This window comes from Rousettus aegyptiacus, unplaced genomic scaffold, assembly GCF_014176215.1.
Source record: "Rousettus aegyptiacus isolate mRouAeg1 unplaced genomic scaffold, mRouAeg1.p scaffold_m13_p_16, whole genome shotgun sequence".
NCBI classification, from domain to species: domain Eukaryota; kingdom Metazoa; phylum Chordata; class Mammalia; order Chiroptera; family Pteropodidae; genus Rousettus; species Rousettus aegyptiacus.
In genome coordinates, this window is record NW_023416291.1 from 38257677 (window position 1) to 38278876 (window position 21200).

Here is a 21200-nt window from a genome sequence, read left to right on the forward strand (position 1 = left end):
AAGGGCTAGATCCTGCTGTGCTTTCAAGGAGCTTCTAGTTATGGAGTGCATAGGTAACTCATTCAAGGAGGTAAGTGCACAACTTTTCCACTAATGGCGATAAATTGTAATCAGGTAACAGCAAAGGTCAGAAGTTTTTATTGAAAAGATTACTAGAGGCAGAGCAGATGAACTGAAATGTAATGAACGAACGAACACAGGGTCCACTGGATTCCTGCTATCCTCGTTGGATCCCGGAACCCCACACTAGCGTGTTTAGGAGCGCACACGGAACCCATCCCCTTCCCTGGACGGTGCCCGCCGCGCGTGCAGCCCTAGGACAACCCAACCGCCGCTTAACGGCCGGCCCCGCCCCTCAGTGCGCGCACGTTCCCCGAGCGTGGCAAAGCCAGGAGCGCCGCAGCACGTGCACGGGGGCGGGGCACGCCGGGAGGTGGGGGGGCGCGCATGCGCAGAGGGCAGAAGGCTCAGACGAGAAGGCGGGAAAAGGCAAGATGGAGCGGCAGGGAGTACGCCGCGCTTGTTTCCTCCGTGCGGGCGGCGGGCGGACAGTCAGGGAACGGCCGCGATCTCAGACTTCCACAGCGTACACTCACCCAGCCACTTGTCTCTTGACTTCGAGGCCATCCCTTGCCTGGCTGGGCCCGAACTTTCTGACTGACCGACTGGGCCCTGACTGATGGACAGACGGTGTGACTGACGTGCTGACAGTGGTGCCAAAAGTTCATACTTCCACTCACGGCGCGTGGCAGGAGCAGTGTAGAGAGGGACTCAGACACCCATGCGCCGCACTCGATTCTTCTTTTTATTCTCCTCCCTCTTCTTTCTCAAAGGACTACAGCTGAGGCACACACTAGTTAAGAGCCCAGACGCCCTGGCACCCCTTCTGGAGCACCTGCCCTCACCCCAGCCTTTCCAAGTTTCCTCACCTCTGTCCTGCTCTCCAGGTTCAGATTCCCCCCACCCCAAGCCCCCGACTTCGTGGTGCCCACTCCAGCTCCGCCCATCCCTTCTGTGGGTCCCCACCATGTCGCAGCAGCCCCCGGATGTGCCCGGGGCCTAAAGGGCGGGAGCAGGGGATCTGACCGCTGTCGCCCTCCCTCCTTCCGTCTCTCAAGCACTGGCTGTGCTCACAGGTGGACATGTCTTACGTAGAATACAAGGACCAGGAGCCACAGCCATTGGGGGAGAGCAAGGAGCAGCAGCAGGGCGAGGAGAGCCGTGAACAGGAAGCTGGTCGTGGGCCAGCTAGGTGAGGAAGCCCCCTGCCCAGCAAGTCCAAACAGACACCTGGGTCCTTCTTCACCCATTTCTCCCTCAAGACCCTACTAGTGTCTACTTTTGGTAATTTGTTCCACTTACTGGTTGAGCGTCTCCCATGTGCCTGGCACAGTGCTAAGTGCTGGGGACACAGCAGTAGTGAGCTGACACTATAAGAGGAGACAGATTGTAAACTCAAGAATATATAGTAGTCAGGATGCTAAACGCTATGTGGAAAAATATGGAGAGAGTGACAAGTAGCTAGATTAGGTCAGAAGGAGGGTCAAGAAGGTCTTCATGGAGGAGATGACAATGCAGATAGGGAGAACTATGCTACAGGCGGGAACAGCGGCTGCAAAGACTGGAGGAGGACTGCTGGAGCAGCGTGAATAAGAGAGAGAAAGATATAGTCAGACAGGTAATAGGAATTTGGATGTTAATTACCCATGAAAAGGTTTGGAATAGAGGAATGATATGAAATGACTATAGCAGAGTGGTGACTATTGTTAATAAAGGTTTATTGGAACACAGCCCCTATGGTCTACCGCTGCTTCTGCAGAGTTGACTTGTTGCAGAAGCAGCCATAGGCCGTTATAGTTCATAGTCTTCTTGACTAAAGTGTTAAAAGGTTCCCTCTGGCTGCTGTGTAGAGAATAGATTATTAGTGCAAGAGTGGAAGTTGGACCAGTGAGAAGACAATTAGAATAATCTAGATGTAGGATGACTCTGATTTGGCCCATGGTAGATCTGTAGAGGTGATGAGAAGTGGGTCAGATTCTGGATATATTGAAGAAGCTAGAACTGACAGAAATTGTTAATGGATTAGATATTGGAGCAAAAGAAAGAGCAGTATCAAAAAAGGTTTTGTCTTACACATTTATTAATTCACTTATTAATTCACCAAATATTTACTGAGGGTTGGCTTTTGCTAGACCAGATTCGGGATACAACAGTGAACAGAATTCCTGCTCTCTGGGAGCTTTCTGTCACTTAGTCATGTATATGTTTAATGTTCCTCCATGTATTTTTATTTCTTGATAATTCATTTTTTAGCATTGAATAACATTCCATTGTATAAATGTACCACCATTTATTTATCCATTCACCTATTGAAAGACATTTTGGTTGCTTCCAAATTTTGGCAGTTATAAATAAAGCTGCTATAAACACTCATGTGCAGGTTTTTGTGTGGACCTAAGTTTTCAACTCTTTTGGGTAAATAGCAAGAAGCATGATTGCTAGATCATATGGTAAAAGTATGTTTGTTTTGTAAAAAACTGCCAGTCTGTCTTGCAAAATGGCTGTACCATTTTACATTCCTGTTTCTGTTGCTCCACATCCTTACCAGCATTTGTTGTTTTCAGTGTTTTGGATTTTCACTATTCTAATAGGTGTGTAGTGGTACCTTATTGTGTTGATTTGCAGTTTCCTGATGAGGTATGAAGTTGAACATTTTTTCCTATGCTTATTTGCCATCTGTATGTCCTTTTTGGTGGAATGGCTGTTCAGACCTTTTGCTGAGTTTTTAATCAAGTAGTTTTATTACCGTTGAGTTTTAAGAGTTCTTTGTATACTTTAAATACCAGTCCTTTATCAGATAGGTGTTTTACAAAGATGTGCTCCCAGTCTGTGGTTTGTCTTAACAGTTATCAATTCTCTTAACCGTGTCGTTTGCAGAGCAGAAATTATTAATTTTAATGAAGTCCAATTTATCAATTTTTTTTTGGTGTTATATCTAAGAAGTTGTCATCAACCCCAGTGTCACTTAGATTTTCTTCTCTGTTATCATCTAGGAGTTTTACAGTTTTATATTTTACATTTAAATCTATGATCCATTTTGAGTTAATTTTTGTGAAAGGTGTAAGGTCTGTGTCTAGCTTCAGTTTTTTGCATGTGGATGTCTGGTTGTTCAAGCACCATTTGTTGAAAAGAATTTCCTTTATCTATTGAATTTTCTTTGCTTCTTTGCAAAGATCAGTTGACTATATATGTGTGAGTCTAGTTCTGGGCTTTCCATTCTGTTCCATTGATCTATTGTCTGTTCTTTCCCCGATACCACACTAACTGGATCACTGTTGATTTATAGTTAAGTCTTGAAATTGGGTGGTGTCGGTCCTCTGAGTTTGTTCTTCTTCAATATCGTGTTGGCTATTCTGAGTCTATTGCCAAGTTGAATTTCTAAAAGAGAGAGAGATAATTTTTTTAAAAAGTAATGTGATTTCAACTGGTGGCAGGTGCTGTGAAGATAACAAGGTAGAGAGAGCAAGGAGCGACTAGAGTGACAAGGAGTTCAGAGTAGTTAGAGAAGTTCTTTAAGGCAGTCACATGACAAGGATCCAGCCAGGAGGTGTCTGGGGGCCCAAACATGCAAAGTCCCTGAGGAAAGAATAAGCCGGGTGTGCTCACCAAAAGTGAGGAGGCCAGAGTGTCAGGCATTGTGATTGACAGCAGGGATACTTGGGTTCCACCTGACATACTCTCTCAGTGCTTCCATCTGATGGGGAGACAGATATTGAACAAGTATTGACGCAGAGAAGATCTAGGAAAATGTTTCCCTGTGAGCAGCCAGCCTGAATGGGAAGCCAGGGACAGCGCCCTTAAAGAAGCAATGCTGAATCAGAAGGTGAGGTTGACTGGGTGCTGAGTGAGCATGAGGATAGAAGGAGGAGCTGAGAGAGGAGCTTATGGAAAGCCATTGCACAGGGTGAAGGCAGCCAGTGTGGTGTGAGTGCAAGAGGAGGGCTGGAGGGCTTGGCAGGGGCCAGGTCACGGGATCTTTTGTCAGCTTATGGACTTTGTCCTGAGGACTTTTTGGGTAACAGCTTTTTTGAAATAGAATTCAGATACCATACAATTCACTTACTTAAAATATACAATTCAATTGTTTTTAGTATATTCACAGAGCTGTGCAACCATCACCAGTCAACTCTATAACATTTTTATCATCTTGAAAAAATCCTTGCACCCCTTAACCATAATCCCCAATCCGTGTATTCTCTCCAGCCTCTTTAACCACTACTCTACTTCCTGTCTCTATGTATTTGCCTCTGCTGGACATTTCATATTAATGGAATCATATAGTTATGTGGTCCTTTGTGACACTTCTTCCCTAAGCACAATGTTCCCAGGGTTCATTTTGTTGTAACATGTATCAGAACTTCATTCTTCTCTATGGCTGAATAATATTTCACATTGTGGACCTACTACATGTTATTTATCTATTTATGGGCTGATGGACATTTGGATCATTCCTACTTTTTGACTCTTGTGAGTAATGCTGCTATGAACATCCATGTACAAGTTTTAGTGTGGACATATGGTTCAATTTCTCTTAGATACCTAGGAGGGGAAATGCCGGGTTAGAAAAGAGACATGCTCAGGTTCCTATTATAAAAAGACACTGGCTGCTTTGTGAAAAATGGGTAGGAGGGAGCACAAGTGGATATAGGGCGACCAGGTGGGAGGCTCCTGTGGGGATGGCATCTAGCAGGACAGATGGAGAGAAGCCCTGGCAAGGGGTGGTCATTTAGTGAGGAAGGGGATGAGCCCAGGATGTCTCCCGGCTTGTGTGCTCACAAAACAGCAAGAAGGCTGGCATGTCAGGTGTTGTGATTGGCTGTAGGGATAACGGATCCTGGTGTGCTATGGAGTGCTGGAGCCGGCTCCTACCAGCTCGCAAGAGCCAGTTCTACACATCTCTTCTCAACATGGCATTTTGCAACTTCATATTGGTAGTTCGAAATTGGCTGTAGTCTTTGTATCATGGAAATTGGCAATCAGGGCCTTCTCTCCTCCACTCACCCAGAGAGCCAGTTTCTAAATGCTTATCATCACACCACTGGCTCCCCACTTTCTGGGTTGGGGTGGTTTCCAGCAGGTGGCGGTTTCAATGGCAGAGGCAAAAGCATGTTCTGTTTTACCTTTGTTGAATTTGAGGTGGCCGGGGACATGTATGTGAACTGTCCAGGATATAGTTGGACTTTCTGACCTGGAACTCTGGGTGGGGCCTAGGGCTGGAGATGGCACTGCAGGCATCAGTTGTTTCAGTGGCAGCTGTGGGGTGAATGACCTCATCACCTTGGGGGAGAGAGCTAAGGCCAAGCTCAGGACAGGGTGCTGAGGACTTCAGGCCTAAAGCCAGCTTTCCCCGACTTCCCAGATTACTCAGTTGTAAAGCAGCCTACTGGGTGGGGTGGTTTCCAGGTGTGTGCTGTCACATGGAGACCAGAAAAAAGGAAATGACTGAAGTCGTTTGTTTTATAACATCTTTCTGCAAATAGCATGTTTAGTTAGACCCGATCTAAGTGGTGAAGATACACAGACAATTGCAAATCATTGTGAGACTTCAAGGACTTTCACAAGAGCTTTGGGCCTAAAAACAGATGGGTTAGAACCAGTTCAAGAGCCAGTTAATAGATCCAGCAGCAGACACTCAGCAACATGATTAAAATGTGAACACGTTTTGGGAGAGAAAAGCAGAGGGTGAGGAACGGCTCAGCAGCTTCGATTCAGACCTTCCCCCTTCCTGGCTGTACTTCAGCAAAACCTCGTTTTGCCCAAGCGCCAGATATTTATTCTGTTGTGTTCCTCCTTGAATATTTGATTAGCTTCCCTCCCCTCCTGGGACTACCGCCTGCGGTGGTCATAAGTGGCTGGCGGATTGTTTACTTGTATATCTGTTAGAGGCCACGGAGGGAGGGCCCCACCAGCGGGGCGGCTCTGGCTCACACACCTGCCAATCACAGCTTTACCTGGAGCGAACAGATGGTCTCTTCACTTAGACCCATTTCCTCTTCTGTTCCCGGGCCCCCTGCCAGCCTGGGCCCTGCTTAGGAACTATGTCCTAATCCTCCCAGCCAGCCAAATTAGGGACTCCTTAGAAGGACAGACCATAATAGATGAGCATGGCAATGTGTTCACAGTCCCTGCTCTGATCCCCCACCGCCCGACCTGCTGTGTTGGGCCGAATTCCATTTCCTGGCCTCTGTCCAGTGTTCTGCAACAGAAGCAGGCCCAGGAACGGGGAGCCAGGGGAGAGGACACCGTGCATTTTGTTTATTGAAGTTAATTGGTGAAAGCAGGCCCAGGGAAGCCTCTGATTCATTAGCATCCTGATTAATATGCAGCTGCTGAGTATTTAGAAAAATGAAATGGAAAGAGTAAATCCCCAAAGGAGAGGTTGGAAAAAATCAAGAGGCTCTCTGCAGACATCTGATGCAGGCCTTTGTCCCACAATGAAATTTGTATCAGCAGAATTCAAATGATTTTTCACCATTTGCATAGCTGCCATGAAGAACCATTGCAGCCTCATCCCTGGAGCCTGAGAAAGGAGCGACTTTGAACCATTAGCAACTCAAGCGGGTTGTGAGCAGTTACACAAAAAGAAGCACCTAGTTCTATCACTGATTTTAATTTCAGGATCCTTACACTGCCTGGCCAACAAGGCAACTATGGGTACAAAGAGGCTTGTGAGCAGAAATTTTATACCCGGCTCTGCTCAGGCAGTGGTTCATTCATCTAGGTATTTGGCAAATATTGGTGATGCCTTTGGTTGAGTAGAATGCAGGCCTCTGTCCTCCTTTTCAACCTGCACTGTGCCCTGCGGGGAGAAGGGGGAACCAACAGGAATAAACCGTGGGAGTATTGTGATCAGTATGTGAAGGTGCCATGTGGATGCATGAGTGGAAGCTCTGAATGTTGCCTCGTAAAGTTGGCAGAAAGGGAAAGTCATTTCAGGCAAAGGCTGATGGGTTTGGTGAAATCGTGGAAGGTTCCAAATTGCTGGGAGTAGAGGGTAGAAAGAGAGTAAGGCTGAAAAGAGATGACAGAGGCCCAGGGCCCTGGAAGAACTTGGGTGCTGTGCTAGGGAATTTAGACCTGATCTCATGGCTGGTGGGGGCTCTTATAGTCTGTGGAGCAAAAGTGGGACATCAGATTGCATTCTGAGATTGCTGGGGCCCAGGTGAGAATGATAGGTACAGAGTTGCAAATGATTAGATGAAGAGGAGATGATGGATTTGAGAGAGATTAAGGAGGTAGAAACGAGCAGGTTTCATAACAGAATATAGGACAAGGACAGGCCGAGTTCCAGGCTGACTGCTAAGTTTCTGGGTTGGAAACCAAGTGGCTTTCACTGAGGGGAGAGAGGACAATGTTGGTGTACAAATGTGGTGGAGTTTGAGATGCCTCTGGGACAGCCAAATGGGAAGGGCCTGGAGGGTACGTTGTTGGGCGCTCAGGAGAGAGGTGTGGGCTGGGGACAATAAATTGAGGAAACATGGAAGTGTAGATGGTAGTGAAAGTCCTTGCTAGTCATTCATTCATTCATTCGATATACCTTTATGACTCCTATCATGAGGGGTAGATATGGGGATATGAAGATGAATGAGACCCTGCCCAGCCCCGCAGGAGGCTAGAGGGGAGGCTGAGGTGTGGGCTGTGACACTGTTGTTGCTGTGTACATGTAACCCAGCCAGAGAAGACTTTCTAGAAGAGGCAGGACTTAGGTAGGAAAAGGGACTGCTGGGACATTCCTGGCTACAAGGGTGCCTTTGGGGAATGACAGGTTGAGCATTGGAGGAGTGGGGGTTGGGGGTTGGCAAGAGAGACCAGCAGGGAGGATGCATGGGCAACCAGGCTGCCGAGCAGCACGAATATGGGTATAAAAGGAAGAGAGTGAAGAAAGGAGAGAGCCTAGGGACAGCATGTGTTCGGAATGGCAGGGAAGGTGGTCAGCAGTACCGGCTGCTGCCAAGAATCAAGGGAGATGACTGCCAGGTGTCACTGGGGACCTTGGGAATTGCTACTTCATTTGAGAACTGAGAAGCAAGTGGGAGGTGAGAAAATGTGCTCAGAAAGTGTTCACATCTCTTTCTAGAACCTTAGTGGTGATGGGAAGTAAAGAGGGAGGTGGCTGGCTGAGGGAGACCTGGTATTTGAGGGGAAAGAGCGAGAGATTGCATATGTGTGTGTGTGTGTGTGTTGTGTTTTTAAAATGCAAGAGACTCCATATGGCATGCTGGGGTGTTTGAGTGGGGGAGGAAGACCAGCCAAAGGGAGAGGTCAAATATACAAGACGACAAGATACAGGGGATGGGTTGGGAACCCAGAACACCTCGCCTGCCCTCCAAGCTGGGAATTTGGAAAGAGGAATGGCAGTGTGGATACATTTATGAAGGGCAATGGAGGGGGTTGTTGGCCTGCACTGTTTCTGTATCTGCTCAGGGGCAGGGGAGACAAGTATGGGGTCAGGCGCAGGAAAATTATACAGGTTTAGGATGGCTGATGGGAAGAATGAGAGGGAGGTGACCAGAGCACAGACAGGATGCCCAGTGGCCCTAAGGACCACCCTGAGGCTGGAGAACAGTACTATGTAGTGACCCTGTTCATAGGGTCTTGATTTCCTCCACTGTCACTCAGATTCCTGAGTGAGAAAAGAGACAGCGTTTGGTTGTGGAGAGCCAGGGCAGGTGAGAGGATGTGACACAGAATTGAAGGGAAGAGGAGCTAAGGCCACTAGCCAGAAACTAAAGTGATAGAACCCCAGGCTGAGAACAGGAGAGCAACTAGTGCTTGAGGTCTCAGTGAAGTCAAAAGCCAGCTGTTCCTGAACCCATACCTCAAGCTCCGTCACCATCGTGAAAAGCATGGCTGTCCTTCTAAAAGCACTGTGTTCTCCTCACATATCCAGATATTACTAAAATCTGAATGTTAAAATGTCAGGGTGTCCCATGTCTGAATTTGTGTCCTGCTTCACCTCCCCTTAGGAAAGAAAGTAATTGGAGGCATGGAGGTCATAAATTCCTTAGTAAACCTTTGTCCAGCTACAAAACAAACATCTTTTTACAAGAATGCTAATGGAGACTTTAGTTGGTCCATTGTTTTCTAGCTGACATAAATTTTTGCTGTAGAAATATTTGCCTTAATGGGAGATACTTTCGTGCTTTGGAGGCAGGTAAACGTGCATGCTTTGTGGGAAGCCAGAGGAGGAATAGATCTAATGAAGGTGTCTTTCATTCATCCAACAAACAGTGGGAGACTTACTATGTGCTGGATGCTGGGAATGTGGAAATAAACAGGACCTAGCCCTCAGGGGAGATAGGGATGTGAGCAGTGACAAGCTCATGTGAGAGATGGGCAAGAGGATCCTGGATGGCTTCTCAAAGGAGATGGTGGTCTGGCTAGGTCTCACTGGTCGAGTCAGAGAGCAGGCACAAAGGTGCAGAGGGAAGAAGCAATCTGGCAAGGAGTACATGAGGACCAGTATAGAGCCGAATCCTCAGGCCTGAGAACTTTTGTGCAGATGAGAGCTCTGGCCACCCAGCCTCTCGTGTGTTGGGGTTTCACCATTCTTGTATCCTCAGCCAAAAGGAAGAGTTCAGGCAGTCGTGAAAAATCCAAGAAAAAGGGTTTGTGAAGAAAGCATCAAAAAAGCAAGATGTGTTTTTCTAAGTAAACAATGCCTGGCTTGTAGTGATGGCCAAATTTATGGTGTGTGTGAACTGGTATCAGGAACTGCTGCAGTGGCACTGAGGACCCAGGAGGAAGCAGAACAAGGAGAATGAGTCAGGCCAGCTGTGTGCCATTCCTAGTTCTGTCACAGACTGGCCAGTGACTCTGAGAAAGTGACCAAGCTGAGTCTGTGTCCTTGGCTGTCAGGTAAACATGAGCAGACAGACCCCAAAGCCTGGTCATCAGGATGTGGTGACATGTTTTCTAGCAGATGGAAAGTGCTGACAGATCAGATAAAGCAGAGAAACAGCAAAAAAAAAAAATAAAGCTTACCTTAAACATTTTATCTTAATTTAAAACAATGGGTCTGCTGATCAGATTGCAACTTTTCATACACCTCATTCATTATGCATTACCCACAATTTCCAGTTTTGTTTTTAAAGAAGCTAAAACTTACAGGCCCTGTCAAAGTGATCTGTATACAGAATCCTAGATTTTTATGATCTTTATCCCAATCTATAGTTGTCTCCCCCATACCTAATTTATTGATCCAATTTAACTTTATTAGACAGATGTCAACTTTTATGCCATTTCACTGGCTAACATGATATTTAATTGAATTATATCACGTGTACAGTGTAGGACAAATGTAACTTTTTTTGTGCATTAAAAAAATCTTTAAATAAATAACTCTTGATGGGCTGCCTTATCTGTTATGAGCAGAGACCTGCAGGTACATGAGTCCCAAGTGGGCTGTAGGCTTCAAGCATCACCCAGGAGGTTTAGAAAGGGATGTAAAGGGGTGCAGCAGGTTGGTGACAGGAAGATCCTGTCAGGTGGATCTTGTTCTGGAAACTGAGGTGGATTTTGTGTGTGCCTCTAGGTCTGTTTCCTCAGTCATAAAATGTGGATACTGTCTGCCTCTCGGGGTAGGTGTGTGAATGAAATAACCAACCATCGCCCATAGGAGACACACAACACTGGTTCTCCTCCTACTGTCAAGCTGATACAGATCAGCTATTGACCTGAGATCAGGTTTGCTGCTGACCTCAGTATCCTGTACTTTCAGAAGTCAGGTTTCTAGCCCCTCTATTGCCACCTCCAGTGCCAACCGCCAGCCAATGATGCTGGAAGGGAAGTCAGGACCCTACTTCTCCTCTCTGGACTCCAGCATCGAGATCCTCAAGAAGAGGGCCCAGGAACTGATCGACAACATCAACGAGAGCAGGCAGAAGGACCATGCACTCATGACCAACTTCAGGGACAGCCTCAAGATCAAGGTGACAGATCCCCCCCCCCCCACACACACACACACACTGTGAAGCCATAGGGGGTGGGGCGGGGCAGAGCAAGTTCTTTTGTAAAAAGTGAAAAAGGGAGGGACTGAGCCTGTTATGCACAGAGCATGGTGCCAGATAATTTGCATATAGTACCTCATTTCACCCTTCTAACAATCCTATAAGGAAGTGATTGGACCCATTTTATAGATGGGACAACTAAGACTTAGAAATAATTTGAGTGCGAGCCAGGATGATGGACCAAGGTCCATCTGCATCCACTAGTTTCACTCCAGGGCTAATGGCTATAGAAGTAGGGGTTGAAGCATAGCCTGCATTAGCACAGCCATTTATCCTCCAGAAGTCAAATGGTTTGTGATGGGAGAGTAGGGGTCACTCGACATGGCCAGGGCTTATGTCTGAAAAAGCCTGGTGTTATGTTCAAGTCTGATGTTAATAACCGTTCCTGATGCTTCTTCAGAATGCACAAGGGATCCCATGAGTGGGACATCTCTTAATGACAGGTTGACTTTTTATCCCCTTTTTTTGTCCCCCTCCCGTCCCTACCAGTAAACACATTGGTACAGCATAGAAAATTGATAAGCAGAGAAAGCTATAACAAAACAGAAAAAATATAAAAACATTCCTATGATCTCACTCCCCAGAGGCCACTCTTACATGTGTTCTAGTCTCTGTTATGTACCTACTTCCTAACCTGGCGGAGCCTATACTATGTAACTTTGCAATCTTAAAAAAAAAATTTTTAATATAGGCAATTTCACCCCACTCACTGGAGTTGTTTTTACCATTTTTATGTAATAAACTACAGAAATTTTAGAGAGCCACTTAGAACACATCTTGCAATGCCTCTGGTTTGATATTCCAAGAACATATCTTATTGTTTAAAAGGTTTCGGACCTGACAGAGAAGCTGGAGGAGAGGATGTATCAGCTTTATAATCACCACAACAAGATCATTCAGGAAAAGCTCCAGGAGTTCACCCAGAAAATGGCGAAGATCAGCCATTTGGAAACAGAGCTCAAACAAGTGTGCCACACAGTGGAAACCGTGTACAAAGACCTGTGTGTCCAGCCAGAGGTATAACTAAACCCACACAGGGGGCACTGCCTGAGGAGAGTTGTACGGGCGGGCTAAGGTAAAAGTAAATGTCAATAGAAACTAAGGACATTAGCGCCCTGCATGGGCCACTAACAAAAAAGTCCTGGGTGTTCCCCTGCAACGTGGTGGTATGTGAGAACCAAGATGCCAGCCCTTTGTTATTTCCCATTGCTGTATGTCCAGCTCTGTGGTGACAGAAAGGATAAAGTCCTCTCCACCCACAGCCCTGAGCAAGTTTACTGATTACAGCACAGCCAAAGACAGACAGGGGCCAGATTACTGGGGCCGGGGTGGGGGACTCCCAGCCACATCTGAGCACCTCATGCTCCTCGCACATGTTCATTTTTTCCTGTGACAAGTAAATGTAACCTGATACTGTGGGTCAGACATGCAGATTCTTTATTATTCTCTCTTCCCCTCATTCTGCCTCAACATCCAGAATAAGACACTTACCCCCCTAGATGGGAGTGTCAGCGCACAGGGAACTCTTGGCGTGCAGGGGTTTGCGTGGTCAGACACCAGGTCAGTGGGTCTCACAGAAGTTGCTTCCCTGTCACTCTCCCCCCCTGCCATACTCCCCATCAAGAGAACTTCTTTTCCAAGGTAAGTGGAGCCCATCCCCTTCATGGCGAAAAGTGAATTGAGAAACTTGGTGCAGAGAGTCCCATCTTATTTTTAAGGAGCACATTTGAGTGATTTCAAAAGGGAAATTTTGATATTGAAAAATCCGTGTCTCTCACCTCCCCCCATAAAAACTGGCTCCATCTGCCACATCTCTAAGTAAGCTCAGAGCACAGCGACTCCCTCGGAAGGGGCTCAGGACCATCGGGGACCTGGGTGAAGTGTGATCACTTGCCAGTGGTGAATGCCTGGATCCCTGTGATTGCCTTTCCGAGGATCAGAGCATGAATGTCATGAGTCCCTGGACAAAATAAATACAAAGTCAGTTTGGAGTCTTAACAGCTCACAACTTCCCTTTAAATTCAGTCTTCATGTCCCCTTCCCAGGCTACTACTTTGGAAGAACAGACCCACAAAGATGGCGAATGCTGACAGCTTCTAGGAGTCACCTCTTAGTGACAGCCACCCAGAGAAGGCTCAGAGGCTACTGTTCTGGCCACATTGAGAAAATCATTTTTCACAGTTCTATAATGTATCTTGGCAAAAAAATTTAAAAAATAAAAATAAATAAATAAATAAATAAATAAACAGCTCTTCATTCCAGACCCTAAAGGCAACAAGTCCAGCTGCTACCATGGGCCCAGCTTTGGTACCCCCAACATATGGAAAATTCACCCACCCCAGCCCTGCACAGTTCATTAAATGTTTGATTTTCAACCCAGCCATGCTTCCTTCCCACGGAGGTGGAGAGCTCTGATGGGCTCTGGGAACACATCAGGCCCTTTATCACTCACGGGAGGGAAAGGAAAGCAAACATAAAATCATCACTTGTCCCAGTTGATCTTACCCACCCTGAAGCTGCCACCCACATCCCACAGGACAAAAGGCAGAGATTACTGCCTCTCTTTTATGGAGCTAAATAATTCTGTTTACTTTCTCCGTGCATACCTGACCCCATCCCTCTCTTTAAGACAATCTGAAGATGCCCTCTGCTTAGCCGCAGAGTCATTGCTACACCTATAGGATCCCCCCTCACCCTTCCCTTTTGCCATTTCTGGAATATCCCATCCAGAATAGCTTACAAAAGCTATTTCCTCCTCTGCCCAGGGAGCTCTTACACCTCCCTCGAGGCCTAACTCAGTCCCACTTTCTAAGAGACTGCCCCTCTTACATCCCTCTCTTTCTGCCTGATTCACACTAGATTGTACTTTTTTTTTCCCCTTTTAATTACTTTTTTCCATGTCTGTATTCCCATGAGGCAAGGGGTTCTGGGGCCAATGTGAGTCACAACCAGTTGCCAGGTACAAACACCACAGTCTGCAAATGGTTTACTATTTTCCTTTTTTCTCAGCATGGAGTGGTGATGCCTGTGTATACTATCACTCCCTGCATCACCAACTCACTGAGCGCTGTGCTTTACTCCAGAGCTGCCCAAGGAGGCCATCAGCAGGCTTGGGAACACCATCCTTCAAGCATTATGAAGGAAAAGCCAGAGAGCCCTTCACCTCAGTCCTAGTGTGAGCCACTCCAGATGAGGATATAGTGGAAACTGCTCCAGGTCATGCTGCCAGTGGTGGCAGTTGGGAGTAGGACTTGCATCTGCTGTCCCTGCCCTTCCTCCCTGGCCCTCTTCCCCAGACAGTAAGGCCAACTGTGACCATCCCCCATTCCCCAAAGGATCTAGCCCCCACCTTCATAGGTGTTCACAGCCTCTAGGTTCATGGTGTGCCGGATCACATGATACTCGTCAGAAATCCCATTTCCCCCAAGCATGTCTCGGGCCTGTCGGGCGATGTCCAAGGCCTTCCCGCAGTTATTTCTCTTCAGCAAGGAGATCATTTCCGGGGTTGCCCTGGGAATGGCACAGATCTATAACTAGCATTGATTGCAAAGAACTGACCCTGCTTCAGCTATCCAGGTTCCCTTACGCTCTAAGCAAACCAGACAGAGGGAGGATTCTCTGAGTTACAGTCACAGCAGCAGACATCAAGCTCCTAATAAGGGACAAGTAGGGTGGGCCCTGGCCCATCAAGGCCAAGAGGGAGAGAAGGGATAGGTTCCCAGGAGCCACCAGCAGAAAGGACTTTTCTCCCCAGAGCCAGCCACCATGCCTAGAAGAAGTATGGGATCCTTCGTCACAGCTGTCCCCTTCCTCTCCCCCCACAAGTGGCCCCTACTTGTCTTGATCCTTCAAGCGGCCAAGCTGCAGGCAGGCATGAAGGCCCAGCGTGATCTCGGTGAGCATGTCTGCCAGCTTCTTCTGAATCAGCTGGTTCCTGGCCAGTGGGACACCAAACTGGATTCTAGGCGGGCAAGGTCAGGGTAAGTTCAAGAGGGGGAACCACTGGCTCAGGAAGCCTTCTTAGGCTGTCTCAGCCCCTGCCGAGCTCTCCCTGGCCCTGTTGTTAACTCAGCCTGTCACTGCTCAGAAGGACCTCCCTGGCCATTCTGCAGAGCAGGGAGCTTAGTTCTGGTTGGTTGAAGCTGAGGAGTCACTGGTGGGGTACAGGATGGAACCTGAGCCTGCCTCCAGGACCTCTCACGGCAGCTCCTACTCACCTGTCTAGGGTATATTGCCGGGCTGTATGCAAACAGAAATCAGCAGCTCCAAGCACACCCCAGGCGATGCCATACCGAGCGTTGTTTAGGCAGCCGAAGGGACCCTGTAGGGGGATTAAGAGGGGTCTCAGCCCCACCCAGGAGGAGCTGAGAGGGCCTGTGCAGAACCAGTTCTAAAGTAGGGGAACGAATGCCCACTCAGACACCCAGACACAGAGTCAGTATAAACAGTGGGGGGAATAGGGAATTCAGGGGGCCCTTTAAATACCAAAGCTTATGCACAGCAGGCCTTGCTTAGTGCCTGCTCAGTCTTGGTTTGCACACAGCTCTACCAGCCCAAGATCTGCATTGGCTACTCAGATCTAGAAGGTGGTATTAGGAGATAGGAAGGTGTGCATGTGCCAAAGGATTAAGTTGGTTCAGGCCCATATGTGTCCTGGGCAGAGCCAGTATGAGCAAGATAGTCACCAAAAAGGGGCACTACACAGGAACCATGTCTGTCTGGTCCCCAGTCGGGTCCCCAGCATGGGGCCTACCAAAGAAGGTGAACCAGCATGTGACTTGATACCAGTTTGCAAGGTGGCTTCTGCTCACCGCCAGCCCCGAAGTGTTGGGCAGCAAGTTCTCCTCTGGCACCTCCACACCATCCATGACGATCATGCCCGTGGCCGAGGCCCGCAGGGAGAATTTGCCCTCAATCTTGGGAGCTGAAAGGCCCCGCATCCCCTTCTCCAGCAGAAAGCCCCGAATGCAGTTATCTTCACACCGAGCCCACACTATAAACAGGTCGGCCACAGGCGAGTTGGTGATCCTGGGGGCAGGACAGGCAGTGAAGGTCTGACCGCCATCCCTCTGCCCTGCCCACCTACCTGCTGCACCCAGACCTCACCAGGTCTTGGCCCCATTGAGGGTGTAGGTCCTGCTGGATGGGTTGTAGAGGGCTCTTGTTTCCATGCTGCCAGGGTCACTACCATGATTGGGCTCCGTGAGCCCGAAGCAGCCCAGGAGCTCCCCCTTGGCTGTAGGCACAAGACAGTGTTACAAAGCTGCCTGTCCCCCATTCATGCCCTCAACTGAAAGTGTCAGCCTCTCCACCAAGCCAGGCTAAGGCAGATCTGGCCCTGCCCTCATGGCACTTCCAGGTGGTGGACAGGTTCCTGTACCCAGGCTATAGTCATGATGGTGAGGGGCCCCACAGGAGTCAGGAAGAAGTCAACTAAACTGTCTTGAAGAGCAGTGAAAAGGAGTTAAGCAGGAGGAGGCATGGAGAAGAGAAGTCCTGGCAGTGGGAAAAGGATGTGCAAAGGCCCAGTGATACATTTAGAGAATTCTAAGTAGCTGAGTCTGACTGGGGCAGGGCAGTCAAGAGAGGTGACCAGAGGCCCACTCGTAGGGCACCTCATGGACCCAGTCAGGAAGTTAAGACTTTAAACTTTGGTCTGGGATGGGGGAGACAGAAACCAAATCAAGAAGGAGATAGAGAAAATGGTGGTAAGAAAAGGCCAGAGAGTCAAGAGAGACCTAGGAGGCAAAGGTCAGGATCAGATGTGTGGGTGACGTTCAGGCTCTGGCAGGGGATCCAGGTGGTCACTGGTGCTATCCATGAGGTGGGAACAGAAGGCAGGCTCAGGGGACAGCTCCACCCCTGAGTTCCAGACCACTGGGATTGTCTTCTGCCAGGCTCCATGGGCAGTAGGCAGCTGCTCACCCAGCTGAGGAAGGTACTTCTGCCGTTGCTCCTCACTGCCATATGCATAGATGGGGTGCATGACGAGGGAGGACTGGACACTCATCGTTGACCTGTAGCCACTGTCCACCCGTTCTAGCTCCCAGGCCAGAAGCCCAGAAGCCACAGATGAGGTTCCAGCACAGCCATACCCTGGTGGGGGAGAAGAAGAGTAAGGGCAAGGGAGGACAAAGCCTGCCCAGCTGGGACCAGTGACTCCCGAGGTCCAAGAGACCTCACAGGGACACCCAAGGAGGGGGCATCAAGTTGGCTCCTGTTTGAAAGTTTATTCGCTTCATCCCCACAATCAACAGAGGGATAACAGCCTTGTTTTACAGACTGGGAAACCCAGCGTCAGGGAAAGGAAGGGGCTTTCCAGCACACAGCTTGGGCTGCAGAGTGTGAAGTGTCCTTACCTTTGATTGTGGGTCCCAGAACACCAAGCTCCCCCATCTCTGAGACGATCTCCCGGTGAAAAACTGCAAAGGAACAGATGCTCAAGTTCAGGCCCTGCCCTAGCCCACTGGAGCGAGCCCTCACCTCAGGGACAGAGGAGGCAGAGGTGATGTGTAAGGTGGAGGGTGCCCACCAGCCCTCTTGGGCACCTTCATTACGATTGGCCAGCAGGATGCGGGTCATGAGGCGCTCCTGGCAGTAGGTGCGGAAAGTGTTCCTGATGAGGATTTCATCCACTGTCAGCTGCTCCTCCAGCACAAGGGGGTCCCTCCAGTCAAACTCTGGACGCAAGGCTAGGAGAGGGAACAGGGGCTCAACTCAACCCAGCTCAGCCACCCACCGAGCCCTCCTCTCCCAGAAACTTCCACCTCAATCTGGCTCCTGGCGGATGTGAGTTGCAAGCAGGACTGGCAAGATGCCCTTTCTCCGAGAAACTCACTTATCTCAGAGCCTTCGACCTAGCCACAGTCCTGCCTCCCCACCCTGGCAGCCCTCGGACTTCGGGACAGAGCCCACTCGGAGCAGACGGCTGGACAAGGGCCGCAGACGCACGGCGCGACAAGGCGTCCTTACACTTGGCAGGTCGGCTCTCTGTTTTCCTGCCCTTCTCTGCAAACACAAGACGAGAAAATCAACCCGAGAAAGTCCCCGAGTCTTCAGTTCCACCCTCCCGACCCACCCCTGAGGCGGCACTAACCAGTCTGTGCCGAGCCCCACGCGCGCAGGAAGCTCTGGCGGTGTCCGCGGCTCAGCAAACGGGCGAAGACGCCTCTCAAGGCCATGTGGGCAGCAGGCAGACGAGCGTAGCAGCCACTGCTGACCTGGAGGAGCCGGGGCATCAAAGCGGAGCGGCTCCCACCCGCAGTTCTGGCCCCTTGCTCCTCTCTCCCCTCCAGCCAGTCCCCACTTGGTGCCTCTTTGCTCCCACTACTGGTCACAGTGCGACTGAAAAAGGCTTTTGATCTCGGGAGGGAGGGGAGGGGGAGGGGCAGAGGCCGAATGGGGCTTCTCATTGGTTCGTCCTGTGACCTGCTCCTTCAAGACTCTGCATTTTAAAAGGGCAATGGCAGGCTTGCCCATGAAAACAGGCTTGTCAAGGCCGAGGCACTTTAGCTTTTTTAAGGAGCAGAACCAAGGAAAGAGAGGAAGGCGAGTGCACCAACCCGATTGGTCAGCTGTATTCCTGCTCTAATTGGCCCTGGAAGGGGGCTCGGGCCACTCTTGGTTGGTCAATTGAAAGGGGCGTGTGCTAAGGGATTCTGGAGTTAAACTGGGAAACTGAGGCCCGAGAAAAGTAAACTCTGAAACACAGAAGACCAAACCTCGAGGTCTCCTCTGATGGGATGCTGTGTGTGTGAGGAGGAGGTGGGCTATGAAAGGAGGACGATCTCATTCCAACTTGTCTGCTAGTCTGTCCCAGGAAGCAAAAGTAGCAGCGTTTGAGTGTGTGTGTGTGACTTGGTGTGATTCTGTGCGCTATGTGATTCTGTGCATCCACGTGTATGATTGTGCCTGAGTGACTATATATCTGTATGTGGTGGGACTGACTATGTCTGTGCTGTTTGAGACTGTTGACTATGAGTGGTTTTGTGCCTGTGTAACTGTGACTGTCTAAATGTCTTTGGAAGCTTGTGTAATGGTAATCTTTGTGATTGTGTGTCTGTGTAGTACTGTGTGTGTGACTGTGTTGTGATTTTTTTTCCCTAGGTGTGGCTATTATCTTTGTAATAATTTTACTGGATATTTGTGTGTATGTTTGTGATTATGTGTATCTAAATGTGTCTGTGGTTTGGTCTACGTGCAGTTTTGTGTGATTGTGTGCCTGACTGTGACATATATCTGAGTGAGCGGCTTTGCTCACCTAGGTCACTTTTAAGAGCATTTGTATGGTGTGCATTTGTCTGGCTGCATCATGCTTGACCATCTCTGTATCTGAAAGACATGCATCTACCATGACCGACCCATTCCTGGTTGGGGAAAGTAAGGCCCAGAAAGCAAAACAAACTTGTTCAAGGTCACAGTAGGTCAGAGGCAGAGCAGGGACCAGGTCCTGGATCCAGGCCTCCTGATTCCCAAGACAGGCCCCTGTGTACCCAGGAACAGTTCTTCCCACATAGGCACTCTGGGTAGTTGTGTGTATAGCATGTTCTGCCTCATACATGCCTGTGACTGAGTGTGATGGGAGTAACTGCGGGAGCATGTCTGAATGTGATCACTGGCCTGCATGTCCCCAAGTGCCTGGGACCTGGATGTCCCTGGACTCTCCCACATCCTGAGCCCTTATTGCCCTTAATATCCAATAAAATAATTTGAACTCTCCTTTTCACACAGTGGGGAGTCCATAATCACCCTGAAATGTCAGGGATTCTGCATAACTCTTATTCCTCTGGACACCTCCTTCTTACTGGAGCCAGTGGCCTCTCTCCTTTGACTCCTTCCTTTTCTCCAAAGCCCCCTGCCCTGGAGCTGCTGTGGATGCTGCTGTTCTCTATGCTTATGGTGTGTGAAAGGGTAATGATAGAATACATACTCAGAAATCCAATGAAGTCTCCAGCCTTGCTGCCCTAAAAAATCCATCATTCCAACTGTCCACCTCATCCCAGGGGCCTTATCTCCCAGTCAAATGCCTCTCTCTCTCTCTCCGGACCCTTATCCTCTTGCCTCGTCTTTCAAAGCCAAACATGCCTGTTCAGTGCCTTAACCTAAACCAAGGATATCTCTCCTCAAGAGACACTGCTTTCCTCTCCAAAAAAACCACTCTAATTCCAGCCATTTTGTTTTATTTAAGGGAAATTCACATAACATAAGCCATTTAAAGTGGACAATTCAGTGGCAATCAGCCCATTCACAATGTTGTGCAACCACCACCTTTATCTAGCTCCAGAACATTTCCATTATCCCAGAGGAGACCTTGTCCCCATCAGTAGTCACTCCCCATTCCCTCCTCCCCCAACCCTGACAACCACTAATAGATTTGTCTAACTATTTCATATAAATAGAATCGTGTATGACCTTTTGTTGTAACTTGTTTCTTTCACTTAGCATGTTTTTGAGGTTCATCCATGTTGTAACATGTATTGGAATTTTATTCATTTTTATGGGTAATATTCCATTGTATGGATGAACCACATTTTGTTTATCCATTCATCTGATAATGGACATTTGGGTTGTTTCCACCTATTGGCAATAGTGTATAATGCTTCTGTGAACATTGGTGTATAAGTATTTGTTTGTTTTCAGTTCTCTTGGGTTCATATCTAGGATTGGAATTGTTGAATCATAAGGTAACTCTATGTTTACCTTTTGAAGAATCGTCGAACTGTTTTTCACAGTCGCTGCACCACTTTATATTCCAATCAGAAGTGTATGAGTGTTTAATTTTTTCCACATCTTTCCCGAGAAATGTTTTTTTGTTGTTGTTTATAGCTCTCCTAGTAGGTATGTCAAGCTGGTTTTTACATTACTTTTTGCCCCCACCCCTCTTATAGCACATAATTATTTGTCTTTTTGTGTATTGCATTTGTGGCATGCCAACTCTGACTTTTCGTCCGCAATGATGTATCTCTGACTTAGCAAGGTTGTGCGCCTTTCCCTATAAGGGTATTTAGTTCCACATTTGTAAAGCTGTCTGCATTTGACTGAGTGCGCCCCCTGTGGTTGGGTGCAGTTGTGTGACTAAATAATTACATACTGTAACAGTGACAAGCAGCATGACTATGAAAGGTGCTGGAT

The 21200-nt window shown here is 48.3% G+C and overlaps 2 protein-coding genes across 4 annotated transcripts; one reads left to right on the forward strand and one right to left on the reverse strand.

The window, feature by feature from the left end:
• The first annotated feature begins 418 nt into the window (after positions 1-418).
• Positions 419-13302, forward strand: SYCE2 (synaptonemal complex central element protein 2). Of its 2 annotated transcripts, none has more exons than XM_016162166.2 (5): positions 419-947; positions 1156-1252; positions 10817-10991; positions 11898-12086; positions 13115-13302. In XM_016162166.2, the coding sequence occupies exons 1-5, from the start codon at positions 782-784 to the stop codon at positions 13157-13159; spliced, it is 672 nt and encodes a 223-aa protein (XP_016017652.1). In that variant the 5' UTR covers positions 419-781; the 3' UTR covers positions 13160-13302. The 2 variants fall into 2 exon arrangements, with proteins under 2 accessions (XP_016017652.1, XP_036089736.1); XM_036233843.1 differs by having other exon boundaries at positions 495-509; positions 1137-1252; positions 13115-13301.
• GCDH (glutaryl-CoA dehydrogenase) lies at positions 12484-18414 on the reverse strand. 2 transcript variants are annotated; one of them, XM_016162164.2, is made up of 11 exons: positions 18166-18411; positions 18042-18077; positions 17618-17761; positions 17429-17491; positions 16995-17165; positions 16176-16305; positions 15881-16097; positions 15287-15390; positions 14905-15030; positions 14419-14579; positions 12484-13029 (listed from the first exon to the last, which is right to left on the reverse strand). In XM_016162164.2, the coding sequence occupies exons 1-11, from the start codon at positions 18305-18307 to the stop codon at positions 12956-12958; spliced, it is 1368 nt and encodes a 455-aa protein (XP_016017650.2). In that variant the 5' UTR covers positions 18308-18411; the 3' UTR covers positions 12484-12955. The 2 variants fall into 2 exon arrangements, with proteins under 2 accessions (XP_016017650.2, XP_016017651.2); XM_016162165.2 differs by lacking the exon at positions 12484-13029 and adding an exon at positions 13618-14044 and having other exon boundaries at positions 18166-18414.
• Between the last annotated feature and the right edge of the window lie 2786 nt (positions 18415-21200).

Excerpts from the sequence above, each read along its gene's own strand:
- SYCE2 (XM_016162166.2), top strand. The coding sequence starts at position 782 with ATGCGCCGCACTCGATTCTTCTTTTTATTCTCCTCCCTCTTCTTTCTC. Across the intron at positions 948-1,155 it reads ACCTCTGTCCTGCTCTCCAG|AATACAAGGACCAGGAGCCA; the intron begins GTTCAGATTCCC and ends TGTCTTACGTAG. Across the intron at positions 1,253-10,816 it reads GCTGGTCGTGGGCCAGCTAG|TGCCAACCGCCAGCCAATGA; the intron begins GTGAGGAAGCCC and ends TGCCACCTCCAG.
- GCDH (XM_016162165.2), bottom strand. The coding sequence starts at position 18,307 with ATGCCCCGGCTCCTCCAGGTCAGCAGTGGCTGCTACGCTCGTCTGCCT. Across the intron at positions 16,306-16,994 it reads GAAGTACCTTCCTCAGCTGG|CCAAGGGGGAGCTCCTGGGC; the intron begins GTGAGCAGCTGC and ends TTGTGCCTACAG. Across the intron at positions 14,580-14,904 it reads CGCTTGAAGGATCAAGACAA|GGCAACCCCGGAAATGATCT; the intron begins GTAGGGGCCACT and ends TGCCATTCCCAG.